Source organism: Crocodylus siamensis, chromosome 9, assembly GCF_052110815.1.
Source record: "Crocodylus siamensis isolate JL-2025a chromosome 9, ASM5211081v1, whole genome shotgun sequence".
Classification (NCBI taxonomy): domain Eukaryota; kingdom Metazoa; phylum Chordata; order Crocodylia; family Crocodylidae; genus Crocodylus; species Crocodylus siamensis.
Window position 1 is genome coordinate 1,924,549 of NC_143403.1, and position 11,165 is coordinate 1,935,713.

At 63.8% G+C, this 11,165-nt stretch overlaps 2 protein-coding genes across 3 annotated transcripts; one reads left to right on the plus strand and one right to left on the minus strand.

Moving 5' to 3' along the window:
• The first annotated feature begins 791 nt into the window (after nt 1-791).
• LOC149857015 (sulfotransferase 2B1-like) lies at nt 792-3,689 on the plus strand. Of its 2 annotated transcripts, XM_090062688.1 has the most exons (6): nt 792-991; nt 1,562-1,770; nt 2,380-2,506; nt 2,754-2,848; nt 3,005-3,185; nt 3,442-3,689. In XM_090062688.1, exons 1-6 carry the CDS (start codon nt 853-855, stop codon nt 3,555-3,557), a joined length of 867 nt encoding a protein of 288 aa, XP_089918814.1. In that variant the 5' UTR covers nt 792-852; the 3' UTR covers nt 3,558-3,689. The 2 variants fall into 2 exon arrangements, with proteins under 2 accessions (XP_089918814.1, XP_089918812.1); XM_090062686.1 differs by lacking the exon at nt 792-991 and having other exon boundaries at nt 1,121-1,770.
• Nucleotides 3,690-4,623: 934 nt separating this feature from the next.
• Nucleotides 4,624-8,770, minus strand: LOC149857016 (dopamine receptor D4-like). The gene is made up of 2 exons (XM_090062685.1): nt 6,991-8,770; nt 4,624-5,946 (listed from the first exon to the last, which is right to left on the minus strand). Exons 1-2 carry the CDS (start codon nt 7,895-7,897, stop codon nt 5,660-5,662), a joined length of 1,194 nt encoding a protein of 397 aa, XP_089918811.1. The 5' UTR covers nt 7,898-8,770; the 3' UTR covers nt 4,624-5,659.
• Nucleotides 8,771-11,165: the final 2,395 nt, after the last annotated feature.

Consider the following 11,165-nt stretch of genomic DNA (forward strand, 5'->3'; position numbering starts at 1 on the left):
CGGGCGCCTTCAGGCCACAGCTAGGCTGCTTGCTAAATTGGCTTTGTTAATAAATAACATTGACAAATGGGGTCGGTACATCGGGCAAGAGCTTGCATACTTTTCTAAACCGACTAAAGGTTACAGCAATGTTACAAAAAAAACCCAACCCAACCAAACCCTACATTTTTTCTGTAGTTGTCTCAACAGAAATATGATTTTTTTTCCCATTTTGGATGCATTTCTTAATGGAAAAGTTGTGCTTTTCCTAGGTATTGGAGGACCTACTGCCAATTTGTTTTGCGTGCAAATACCGGCAGTATTTGGCAGTCAAATGACTGAGCTCGGGTGAGGTATTTGACTAGTCAAAGAAAGTTCAGAGAGAGAGGAGGCCCGGGCGGGTGGGGATCCAGCCGTGGTGCTGGCCGGCAGGCGCCTCTTTGGGGGCTGCGGGCAGCTGTGGGGCCAGGCCCCAAACTGGGCGCTGAGACCGACGGATGGGGCAGGCGGGGCAAGGTGCTGGGGGTGGGTCCCCTCCAGTTCGCGGCAGGCTCTGAACCCCCCCGGGGGGCCCCGCACCCCCATCTCACCCCCGCAGCCCTTTTCTTTGCCCCGGGGGCAGAGGCCAGTCCCGGACCGCCATGGCCCTCCTGCTTTTACCCCCCCGTCAGCCCGCCCCGCGGCCGGGGCTGCGTGGGGGACACGGGCCACGCGAGCCCGAGACCCCGCCGCCCCCAGGCCCTGGGACAGCTCGCGCGGCTCCGGCCCCTCCTTCCCCGGCCCCCGCCAGGCATTGGCGGGGAGTGGGGCAGGGAGGTTCCTCTTTCTGCGGCTATTTAAAGTCCCGGGCCGGGGCCAGCCGAGTCGCGGGGCATGGACAGGATGGAGGTGACGGAGCACTTCGCGGGCATCGCCCTGCCCGGGCACCTGCACACGCAGGAGTCCTTGCACGCGGCCGCCGCCTTCCCGTTCCGGGCCGGCGACGTGGTCGTCGCCACCTACCCCAAGTCCGGTGAGCGCGGGCGGCGGGCGGCGGGGCGAGGGCGGCCCCCGGGCTCTGCGCGCTCCGGTCCGGCCCGGGGCGGGGGCGGGGGGCGGGAGCGCTGCCCGAGCCGGCCCCGCGGCCGCCGCTGTGCCCTCGCCCCCCGCCCCTGCCCCTGCCCCTGCCCCGGGCGCGGCCCGCGGAGGCGCCACGGGGAATACGCAGGGGCGCGGGGGGGCCGCCCTCGCCCCGCCCGGCTGTCCCCTCCCGGGCCCCGGGGAGGGGTGTGGGGGCAGCCCCCCGGCCGGTCCCGGCACATGGCGGCGGGCAGCCGAGCTGGGGGGCGCCCGGGGCTGCACGGAGCGGGAGCGGGAGCCGGGGGGCAGGGCGGGGGGCCCGCCGCGTCCAGCCGGGGCTGCGGACGTGGCTTGGCCCGGCTCCGCGGCAGCTGGGAGCTGTCCTGCTGTCCCGCCGGCGGGGAGCCCGGCCAGCCAGCTCCGCCCTGGGCCCCCCAGCCTTCCTGGCTCCTCCGTGCTCCCACCCAGCCCTGCAGGGGCCTGATAAGGCCGGGGGTGACCGAGCCGCTCCCCTGCCCCACAGGCACCACGTGGATGCAGGAGATCCTGACGCTGATGTACAGCAAGGGGGACGGCCAGCTGGCCAAGACCGTCCCCAACTGGGCCCGGGCGCCCTGGCTGGAGCACATCTACTTCAAGGACATGATGCAGGCGGGCAGGGAGCCCCGGATCATCACCACCCACCTCCCCTGCCACGTCCTGGCCCCCGCCCTCAAGAAAGCCAAGGCCAAGGTGAGTGCCAGACCCCCGTCCTGCGCGGGGCGGCTGCCTGCTCCGGGGGGTGTGGGTGCCTGGAGCGCCGGCCAGCCCCTGCCGGAGAAGGGAGCAGCCCTGTGCGAACCAGGCCAGCATCTAAACTCTTGGTAAAACCGCCGTCAGCCCTGAGACAGCACAAGGCATTGCACCTGCCCCTGCCCCAGCTGTCGAAGGTCGCTAATGCACGGTGCCGAGGTGCCGAGGTGCACAACCCCTGGTCTGGACCAGTGCGACCAAGGGGAAAAATCCCTTCCTGACCCCCAAAAGTGGCATCAGTCTGACCCCGAGCGGGGTTGGCACAGCCCCATCCACATCCCCAGCCCTAGCCATGCCGGCGCCCAGGCTATGTGTCCTCCAGCAGCCCCGAGGGACGGGGCTGCTCCACTGAGCAGGGGCTTTCCTGCCCCCAGCACCATCACCATGGGGTTTTCCTTGCACTTCCTTGCAACAGGGAGCAGATACCGCATGGGTGTCCCAAGGGCCTGGTGCGGAGGGGGTCACCCGTGCCCCTGGAGGGCCGGGGCTGGGAGTGGGGCAGGTTGGCATTGCTGTGCCATGCCTGACGCCACGTCTGCCCTGCCACAGGTGATCTACGTGGCCAGGAACCCCAAGGACATCGTGGTCTCCTTCTACCACTTCCACAAGATGGCCAAGTTCCTGCCCGAGCCCAGCTCCTTCGAGGACTTCCTCATGCAGTTCCTGAATGGCACAGGTGGGCGGGCACCTTCCCGGTCCTGCACAGACCCCCACCGGCAGGCATCACAGCCCGGGCTCCTGGCTCTGGCTGCCCGGCTCTGCCCACACCACATGCGGGGCTCGGGGGCAGCAGTGATGCCGAGAGCTGGGGAGCTCCAGGCACCCCCAGGCTGGCAGGGGGCACAGGGGTGCTACAAACCCGGTGCTGTCCCCGGCTCTTGGGCATGTGGGGGCTGGCGAGTCTGACCTCCACCTCCCTGCAGTGCAATATGGCTCCTGGTTCGACCACGTGGAGGGCTGGCTGAGCCAGCGCAGCGAGCTGGACCTCTTCTACATCACCTACGAGGACCTGCACCGGGTGAGTTGTCCTCGAGGACTTGGAAGGGACGCCCCTGCCCAGTGCTGCCTCCTGCCAGGGGCATCGGTGGAGGAGCCCCGGCTTGGGCACCGTGGCTGGAGGCAGCTGCACTCGGGGCAGCAGAGGGGCTTCCCTGACCGTGCCCTGCTCCTCCAGGACCTGGGGCACGCCATCAAGGAGCTGGCAGCCTTCCTGGGCTGTGCCCTGCGGCCGGAGGAGGTCAGCGCCATCCAGCAGCACAGCAGCTTCTCGGCCATGCAGAAGAACGCCATGGTGAACTACACGCTCGTGTCCTGCGACATCCTGGACCACAGCAAGGGGCAGTTCATGCGCAAAGGTAGGACCGATGGCAGCAGGGGCGGGGGGCTCCCTTCATCCCAAATCACCCCCCGGCCTCGCCAGCTCTGCTCGCTGCGCCCCAGGTCTGCCCCGCTGTGCCGTCCGGGGGCCATCTTGGGGGTCTTGCTGGCAGCACAGCCCGTCTTCAGCCCCCGTTCCTTCCGGCCAGGCCGCGTGTGCCCAGGAAGCAAGCCGGGCTTCCCTCATCCCATGTGGCCGGCCACCCTCACCCCCGCCTCTCCCCTCCCTCGCAGGGATCGTGGGCGACTGGCGGGACCACTTCACACCCCTGCAGAACGCCTTCTTCAACAGGGCCTACCAGGAGAAGATGCGGCACTCCAGCCTGCGCCTCCACTGGCCGCTGGTCTGAGCGGGGCTGGGGGGCAAGGGGGAGCTGGCCACGGGCCCTGCCCGAGCTGCGACTCCAGGACTGACACTTGGCTTCTCTCAGGGCGCTGCCCCAGGCTTGGCTGGCCCCTGCCAGCCGCAGGCAGCACCCTGGGCTGTGCCAAGCTCAGCCCTGGGCACGCGAGTGCTCCGGCCGAGGGATGGAGAGTGGATGAGGCGCACGGGTCCCAGTGCTGGAAGCCAAGACTGCCATCTCCTCCTCTCTGCCAAAGAGCATGGGCATCCCCTTCCGCCCAGACTGGGGTGGCCGGATGCAGGTGTTGCTCTTTTCCTGCCCAGCTTTTGCAACCTGCCATTACTCAAAGCCCTACTGTGGGGGGGACTGACTGAAAGGGGAAGGAAAGACCCAGGGGGAGCAGGTAGGGGGCCGCTTAGTGCAACTGCGCTGGCTTGTCACCCGCAAGCGGCTGCCTGCGTCGGAGCAGAGAAGCCGGAGCAGACACCCGCCCTGGCAGCCCTCCTGGAGCATCGATGTATAAGCTGGAGGGATCGGGACAGCAGAGCCTGGGGTGTCTCCCCTTGAAACTGCTGCCACCTCCCTCATCTAATTTATTTGGCCGTGTCTGGTTGTTATGCAAGGGGAGTGGGTAATTATTGCCAGCTTGGGGTTGGGGGAAGCTGCTTGTGAATGTGCTGCAGACAATAAAGCTCAACGGAACGGACACTGCAGCCAGCTCCTTAATTTCAGCCAGGGCAGGGCCGTACGCACGCCCCGGCTCCCTGGGAACAGGCCCCCCAAGCACTGGGACTGTGCACATGTTAGAGCGCGTGCCCCCTCCCCTCACCCAGGGCCTGTGGCCACCGGGGAGGCTGGGAGCGCAGCCAGACCCTCCCCTCCGCCCCGCACCACACCAGAGCAGTAAACAAGCTTGTGCAAGCGCAAGCAGTAAAGGCCATGGCCTTGCTCCCCGTGAAGCTCCAGCCCCGCCTCTCCCTGTCCCTCCAACCCGCAAGTTCTGGGCCCGAGGCCCCAGGGCTGCTTCCAGACCCCTGGGAGGGACACAGGCACCACTCAGGAACACATCCAGCCAACTGAAAGCAATTACATCTTTATTTACATTGAGTCACTGTTAAATCATCTGCCCCCAGCTCCGTGCAAGGGGGAAGGGAGAGGATGAGGAGCCCTGAGCTCCAGCCAGCCCCAGATAAGAGCTAAGGCAACAAAAGCAGGTGCCTGCGAAGCAGGCTGGGTTCATTGCCCACTGGGCAGGCTCTGCGCTCATCTTCCCCTGGCTGCAGTCACTTCCTAGAGCCGATCGCTGCAGCCTCCAGGCACCCCTGACAGGTCACAGCAGAGGGAGAGTCACAGTCCCTGTCCCCTCTCTCGACGAGGCTGGGGGAAGAAGTCGCCTTGCAAGAGAGCAGACAAGCTGTGGCAGGCATTGCTGCCATCCCATAGTCCGGTAGGTCCATTCCCAGGTCCCAGGTTTCTCCCTCAAACGTGGGGAGAAAGCGTCTCTGGAGCTCCTGCTGTTAACAGCCCTGTTCACTTCCAGACGAGCAACTGGGGAGCAGCCAGCGAAGTGCGGGAAGGCAATGTCTGCAGCAGGGGTCATTCCTCCCAGCAGGGACCCCCAGGCAGACCTTAGAGGGGGCTGCGGGCAGCCAGCTGGGCACTGGTCCGGGGTGCGGGCTCCAAGGACACTGCTTCATCCCTCCCAGGCTGCTCAGATGCAGCAAGCATGATTCCTGCTGAACTAAAAGCGCCTCTAAAAGACCGCGGGAACCGGCAGGTAAAACAGTGGCGGGGGGACACCAGGATGCTGCAGGGCGGCAGAGCTCGCTCCAAAGGCCCGGAGTGGGCCTGGCTCCTCCAGTGCTCATGGCCCCAGAGGGCAGGGGGCGATGGCAGGATCTTAGCCTGGTGCACGGAGAAGAGCGATGCCCCACTGAGCGGTAGCAACTGGGAGTGCTGCGGGAGGAGAGAGCGTGCCCCCCGGCCCGGGGCAGCGCCAGGTACGGGAGCCCTGTTCCCACCATGTCAAATGCTCACGTCCCCTCCACTTGCAGCCCCGGGCCAAGACAGCCCCGCTGGCCGCAGCCGTCCACGGGTACCCGAGCAGCCTACAGCGCGGTCCGCGCCTCCGGGGGCAAGAGGATGCTGGCAGAAGGCTCCGGGGAGAAGCCCGGCTGCCCGTCGCGCCTCTCCACTGCGGCGCTGAGGGTGCAGGGCCCCGGCTGCCCCCCGGCCCCCCGGCAGGGCCCGCAGAGCTCCCGCGTGAGCCTCTGCCACTTGTGCCGGAAGCTCCGGTTGGTCCAGAAGTAGACGAAGCAGTTGAGGAAGCCGCTCCCAATAGGCAGCCACAGGGCCACGAACTCCACCCACTCGGGGACACGGTCTCCCGTGAGGGCTGGGGAGAGAGGTCGGTGACTCCCACACGGCCGGGAGGCGGGCCCCCACCAGCCCGCGCAGGCCAGCGCACGGCTCCCGGCTCGCCCCAGCGCCCCCCGGCACCGAGCAGCGCGAACGGGAGCACCCCAGGGTGCAGCCCGACCTGCCAAGCGCCTGCTTCCCCCTGCGGGCGGCTCCCCCTCTGCCAGGCGCCTGCCCCGGGAGCAGCACCGCACGGGGCAGCGCGCACCGCCGGGGGGCTCTGGGCGTGCCCCTCCCGGCCAGGGGCAGCCCGTGCCACTCGCTGCAACCAGGGCAGGTGCTGAACTCTCCTGCGGGGCCCAGCACCCTCCACCTCACCACCTCCCAGTATCCCCGGCACCCCCCCACAGCCCCCAGCCCCCGCCCTGTCACCTCCCAGTATCACCATCACTTCCCGGGGCCTCCCCACCCACTCCACCCCATCCCCCCCGTGTCCTCATCCCACCCCCCAGTACCCCCATCTCCACCCCATCCCCCCCAGTGTCCTCATCCCACCCCCCCAGTACCCTCATCCCACCCCCCAGTACCCCCATCTCCACCCCATCCCCCCAGTGTCCTCATCCCACCCCCCAGTACCCCCATCTCCACCCCATCCCCCCGTGTCCTCATCCCACCCCCCAGTACCCCCATCTCCACCCCATCCCCCCAGTGTCCTCGTCCCACCCCCCCAGTACCCCCATCTCCACCCCATCCCCCCCAGTGTCCTCATCCCACCCCCCCAGTACCCCCATCTCCACCCCATCCCCCCCAGTGTCCTCATCCCACCCCCCAGTACCCCCATCTCCACCCCATCCCCCCCAGTGTCCTCATCCCACCCCCCCAGTACCCCCATCCCCCCCAGTGTCCTCATCCCACCCCCCCAGTACCCCCATCTCCACCCCATCCCCCCCAGTGTCCTCATCCCACCCCCCAGTACCCCCATCTCCACCCCATCCCCCCCAGTATCCTCATCCCACCCCCCAGTACCCCCATCCCCCCCAGTATCGCCATCCCCAGCATCCCCCATCCCCGCCCCCCATACCGTTGTAGAGGATGGTGCCCATGCAGGGCGCCCAGCAGACGTAGAAGGCGATCACGACGGGCGCCAGGACCCGGGAGGCGGCGTCCAGCCGCCGGGGGCGGAGCCTCCGGAGCCCCGCCCCCCGCCTGCGCTGCGAGCGCGCCGCCTGCCAGAGGCGCAGGTTGGCGAAGGTGACGGTGGCCGCGGCGGGACAAAAGATGGCAGCGGCCAGCAGTGTGGAGTAGGCGGCATTGGAGGCGTAGTCGGGCTCGCAGAGCAGCGCGGCCGAGGAGAAGCGCACGCGCAGCACGGCGGCGCGGCCCGGCAGCGCCACGGGCAGCAGCAGCAGGGCCGGGCCCAGCCAGGCGGCCGCGATGAGCAGCGCGACGCGGCGTGGCCGCAGCAGGCACCCGTAGCGCAGCGGGAAGAAGACAGCGATGTAGCGCTCCAGCGACACGACCGCCAGCGAAAAGAGCGCCGCGCCGAACACGCTGGAAGTGATGTAGGCCACGGCCCGGCAGTACGCTTCCGGGTAGGCCGCTCCCGGAGCCTCGGCCTCGCGTGGTGCGGCGCCCCGGCCGCCCCCGGTGCTCGCCGCCACTCCACCCCGGGGCTCGGCCGCGGCCTGCACCAGGCCGCCGTACAGGTTGAGCGGCACCACCAGCAGCGCCAGCGCCGCGTCGGCCGCCGCCAGCGACAACAACACCATGCGGCTGCTGCGGCTCCAGCCCGACACCGCCGAGGCCGCCACGGCCAGCACGGCCCCGTTGCTCAGCATCACCAGCGCCCCCAGCGCGCAGATGATGCCGACCTTCAGCGCGCGGCTCCGGACCTCGTGCGGCGCCTCCCCCCCGCCGCCGCCGCCGCCCTGCCGCGCCACGCACGAGGCCACGAGCAGTGCGAGGAGGAGCGGCGGCCACGGGGGCATGGTGGCGGGGGGGAGGGGGCACTCCTGCCGCCCCCGGGGTTTTATAGCCCCCTAGGGCATGGGGGAGGGGCAGGGCCTTGGTATGCATCGGCCTGGTTGTGAGGTGGATGCCCCAGGCGGGCTCTTACTTCTCTACAAGTTGGGGGTGGGCAAAACGCAGCCTGCGGGACCCTAAAAACATTTAGAAAACATCTGTTTGCCCCTGGCTACCCGTTGTACAGCCCTTGATGGCTCCCCAAAACTCAGCTGCTCTCCGCCCAAAGTAATTGCCTGCCCCTGGGCTATAAGTAAACCAAATAATCTAGCTGCAGGCCCCTGGCGTATTAGTCAGGCTTCTAGTTTATTTTGAATGGGAGGAAAGTACATGATGTTTTGTACGTGATGATGCATCTCGCCACCTGCCACTCTCCGTTTCGGAGATGCAGATCCGCCCGCGCTGCGATGCGTGTTGGTGGAGAGAGAGGTCCTTGGGTTGCCTTGGCACAAGGGGCAGTCTCCATCCACCACAGCTGTGCCCCCCTCGTCCCTCTGATTTTTGCACATCCTTTTGCAGCATCCAGTGGAGTGAGCTTGGGTTCAGCAAAGCTCGTGCTCTCTATCTGTCAGTCACATCTCCACCTCTGTTGCCCCCCATCCGCTTGGCTAGATTTAAAGGGAAAACCTGTGAGGCGGGATCCATGGTGAACATTGCAGTTGAGAGTAAAGAATAACCCCAAGGAATTTGGTGTGATATTGAGCGTGGATGCTGCTTTGACTGTAGCTGCCTGTGTGTCAGTCCCCACACGTGTGCTGTGTTCACGCCTTGTACCTTTACCCATAAATAAAGCAACCTGCCAAGAGCTGGTGTGGACTCTTCAGTGTAAGCTCATTGTCTTTTACTGGCTTTCTCGGACTCGCTCGTTTTGGACAGGTGGGGAAACGGAGGCATGGACATCAAGGCGAGGCTTGTCACGTGCCTTAGTAATCTCACTAAATGAGTCTCATTGCAAATCCATGGGATTTGTTGTCCGAAGCCACCTATTTCCCAAGATCATGTGATGAGTTGGGGCCAGGAAGAGGACATTTGCTCTGAGAGGAAATGAAATTGTGAGGCCTGTTGGGCAGTTTGTGGAGTGAGTGCTCTTCTGAGAGCGTTTGGCAGAGTTTCACCATCCATCCTGGTAGCAGATGGCAATTAAACCAAAGACAGCTTTCTGCCTTGTATCCAAAAGTGCTCAGGAAGAGACGAGGCAGCCAGAGCCGGGCTGCCCATTGCTCACGTGGGACCAAATCGGAAATGTCCGTGATTCAGAAACCGTGGCATGTGCATCGGCACTGTTCTCTACTGTGGATACAGCCAGGCTGGCATAGGTAGGAAGCAGCTCTGAGAGTGGCTGCTTGTTTCTACTACTGTCTTTCCTTCTGATCTTGGGGCAAACACCCTCCCAGCACTGATAGCAGCTGACAGAAAACTTAGTGGAGACAGAACCTGAAGTTCTCTCATCTTTGAGCTGGAGACGCTGAGCACTGACCCACCACCTCTCTGGGTCACCTGTTCCAGTGCTTTACTGCCCTTCTCGTGAGAATGTTTTTCCTAATATCGAACCTCAACTCCCCTTGCTGCAGCTTGACCCCATTGCTCCTTGTCCTGCCATCTGCCCCACTGAGAACAGCCCAGCTCCATCCTCTTTACGACCCCCTGTAGGAAGCTGAAGGCTGCTATTCAGTCCCCCCCCCCCCAGTCTTCTCTTTACCAGACTAAAGGCCAATTCCCTCAGCCTCTCATAAGTCATCGCCCAGACCCCTAAACATTTTCATTGCCCTCCACTGGACTGTCTCCAATTTGTCCTCATCCTTTCTGTAGTGAGGAGCCCAAAACTGGACACAGGACTCTGGCCTCCCCAGTGCTGAGTAGAGGGGAAGAATCACTTGACCTGCTGGGAACACTCCTACCAATGCAGCCCGGGATGCCATTAGCCTTGGCAGCAAGGGCACACTGCTGGCTCCTGTTCAGCTTATAGTTTCATAGTGCTTAGGGTCAGAAGGCACGAGTGTGGAGTCATAACAACCCGGCCAAATATCCTCTTGAAGACCCCCCAAAGTAGGAGGAAGCACCGCTTCACTTGGGAGTCCATTCCAGAGTCCCCTGTCACCCCCAAGTCCTTTTCTGCAGAGCTGCTGCCCAGCCAGTCACCCCCAGCCTGCACCCTCCTAAGTGCAGGACTTTGCACTCGTCCTTACTGAACTCATAAGATTGATTTTGGCGCAATCCTCCAATTTGTCAAGGCCTCTCTGAATCCTAGCCCTACCCTCCAGTGTATCTACTAGTCCCCCAAGCTTGGTGTCATCTGCAAGTTTGCTGAAGGTGCGCTCTATTGCCATCTTCCAGGTCACTGATGAACATATTGAACAAAACCAGCCCCAGGACCGACACCTGAGGTACTCCACTTGGTACCTCCGAGTTGAGCCATCCGGTCTGTTTTCTATCCACCTGACAGTCCATTCATCCAACCCAGACTTCTGTAGCTTTCTTGTGAGAGTGCTGCGGGGACAGTATCAAAAGCCTTGCTAAAGTCAAGGTATATCACATCCACTGCTCTTCTCGCATCCGCACCACCAGGAGGCAATCAGGTTGGTCAAGCATGATGAATCCATGCTGACTGCTCCTAATCACCTTCTCCCCCAAGAGCTTAGAAGTGGATTCCTTGAGGACCTGCTTCATGATTTTTCCAGGGACTGAGATGAGGCTGACCAGTCTGTAGTTGCCTGGATCCTCCTCCTTCTCTTTCTTAAAGATGGGCACTGTATTTCCTCTTTTTCCAATCATCCGGGACCTCTCCTAACTGCCATGAGTTTTCAAAGATAATGGCCAGCAGCTCTGCAATCCTATCAGCCAACTCAGCACCCTCGGGTGCATCCTGTCCGGCTCCACGGACTTGTACACATCCAGCTTTCCCAACCAGTTCTTTTGCCAATGTTGGCTGCTCACCTCCTGCCCCAGCTGTGCTGCCGGGTGCAGCAGTCTGGGAGCTGACCTTGCTTGTGAAGAAGGAGGTGGAAAAGGCACTGAGTGCTTCAGCCTTTTCTGCCTCCTGGCACTAGGTTGCCTCCCCCATGCGCTAAGGGAAGTGTCTGACTTGTCTGCAAGCGAACAGATGATAGCTACAGCACAGCATGCATCCTTACTGTGCTCATAGCAGCCTCAGCTGCCACAGGCAGGGTTTATAAGGAAGTGATCTGACAGTCAGGATCCAAGACAAAGGCAGTATCCTGAGCTGGACCTGGAAGG

Bases quoted from the DNA above. Each gene is read 5' to 3' on its own strand.
- LOC149857015 (XM_090062686.1), top strand. From the start codon at position 1,279: ATGGCGGCGGGCAGCCGAGCTGGGGGGCGCCCGGGGCTGCACGGAGCG. The intron at 1,771-2,379 runs GTGAGTGCCAGA...GCCCTGCCACAG, and splicing joins TCAAGAAAGCCAAGGCCAAG to GTGATCTACGTGGCCAGGAA. The intron at 2,507-2,753 runs GTGGGCGGGCAC...ACCTCCCTGCAG, and splicing joins GCAGTTCCTGAATGGCACAG to TGCAATATGGCTCCTGGTTC.
- LOC149857016 (XM_090062685.1), bottom strand. From the start codon at position 7,897: ATGCCCCCGTGGCCGCCGCTCCTCCTCGCACTGCTCGTGGCCTCGTGC. The intron at 5,947-6,990 runs GTATGGGGGGCG...CTCTCTCCCCAG, and splicing joins GGGCACCATCCTCTACAACG to CCCTCACGGGAGACCGTGTC.